Source organism: Cariama cristata, unplaced genomic scaffold (assembly GCF_000690535.1).
Source record: "Cariama cristata isolate BGI_N322 unplaced genomic scaffold, ASM69053v1 scaffold27570, whole genome shotgun sequence".
Classification (NCBI taxonomy): domain Eukaryota; kingdom Metazoa; phylum Chordata; class Aves; order Cariamiformes; family Cariamidae; genus Cariama; species Cariama cristata.
The window spans coordinates 1-1,793 of record NW_009594499.1 but is presented as its reverse complement, the minus strand read 5'-3'; the positions used below and the strand labels follow the sequence as shown (position 1 = coordinate 1,793).

At 49.6% G+C, this 1,793-nt stretch overlaps 1 protein-coding gene across 1 annotated transcript in view; it reads right to left on the bottom strand.

The window, feature by feature from the left end:
• The window catches only part of LOC104160237 (junctophilin-2-like), a gene marked incomplete at both ends in the record, with an annotated part of 5,970 nt that extends 4,180 nt beyond the window's left edge, over positions 1-1,790 (bottom strand). The window contains one exon of the mRNA XM_009698328.1: positions 1,427-1,790. Coding sequence (XP_009696630.1) covers positions 1,427-1,790 — 364 coding nt within the window. The remainder of the gene's footprint in view (positions 1-1,426) is intronic.
• Positions 1,791-1,793: the final 3 nt, after the last annotated feature.

Genomic DNA, 1,793 nt, shown 5'->3' with positions numbered 1-1,793 from the left:
CCCACCGCCAGCCGATGCTGCGAGTTACCCGATCGCTGCTCGTTACTCATCACAGCACACTTTACATGTAACCTACATGTCTTACGGCCACACATGAAGGCTCTGCAATGCATGAATGCACACGTATGCGTTAGCCTGAACTCTCACTGCCATGGTGCAACCTGTGCAGCCCAATGTTTAACTGTTCCATGGCCATGGGGCAGAAAATTTAGGAGCTGGAGGGACGCATCAGTTTGTGTCCATACCTACAACCTCCAAAGACACAAAGGAAAAGCATCAACTTCAAGACTATAGTCCCAGGCTTAAAGTTAGTCACATACTTAGGCAACCCATTGAGAAATCTTTATGTAAAAGCATAACCCTGACAGCTAGTCTTGAATTAGTCCATTTTTCTAATGTCTATAAAACCAATGTTTTTCATTCTGAAGTTTTATACCGTTACTGTCATTTTTCTTTACAAACTAACTCCATTGCCTGTCCTAGATAAACACAGATGCAATTCTGATCCATATTTTGAGGGGTATTTCTTTCAAATCTCCCTCTCTATTTAGCTATCCTAAATATGGCAGCTTGGAACATCATAGTACTGAACAGCTACAGAATTACTTGCGCAGAGATTCTTGCAATGTTTCGAATCCCAAAATTGCCACTAATGCAAGAACACAATTAGACCAAGCATTTTTAGAGCACAACAAATATCTGACTACACAGTGCATTTGTGTACTAGCGAGGGTTGAGAGCTTCCAAGTAATCGAAGGGATTTATTTTAGGGAAAGGCGTGTGACTACATATTCTAAACGGCTTAGATGAACTAAACCAAAATGGTTCAGCAAAGCAGATGTCCAGGCAGCCTGTCAGAGGCACGCACGCAGTGTTTAATGCATAGGCAAAGCGTGCTATGATGCTGTGGGCGGCTTATATCCGACGTAAAAACATTCACAACTCGCTGCCCAGTGAGCAAGTGAATGGCTCGCTGCAGTCGTGCACCAGCCAAGGGGTTTCTGGTTTAGTTTGGTGATGAACTGCAATAGCCAGTCCCTGGGGAACTAGGCGTCACAGACTACACAAATCAAGTTGGTTGGTGTTAACTATTGATACGGACACTTGAGAGCAGCTCCCGAGGGAGGGATAGTGGGGGCAATGCTCCCGCTGCTCCTCCCTCATGTCCACAGACCGTGAGCCACACACACTGCGCCCGACTGTGAAAGCCAGGGCACATACACACATTTAGGAGGTGGTTGTGCCCCAAGCCCTGCTTCTTGACTGAAGCACCCCAATGGCTCACTGTAGACCACTCCGCCTGTCTGGATCTCACTAGTGGGGATAGGATCAGGTCATCCCTTCAGCAGGGAAAACAGTCTCTGCCATCGCGGGCTGGGTACCACCCTGTCCATCACCCTCCCAGTCCCTCCGGAGTCACCCTTACCTCCATCAGCATACGTCTCGGTGCCGTAGCCATCCTGCAGACCGTTATTCCAGGTACCTTCATACTTGGCTCCGCTGCTCATGCTCTGTCTCGCACCGTACCGTCCCTTAAAGCCATGAGTCCACTCGCCTCTGTAAACCCACCGTCCTTTGGTCTCGATTCCTAGGCCGTGCCTCTTGCCTTGGGACCAGTAGCCTTCGTAGGTGTTGCCACTGGGCCACGTGTATATGCCCACCACTTCGAAACCGTAGTTCCAGGAGCCCGAGTACTCGCCCTGGCCCTTGGGGCCGGTGCAGATGCCATGCCCGTGGGCTTTGCCCCCTTCCCAGCCCCCGCAATAGGCACCTCCATCATCGAAATCAAACCT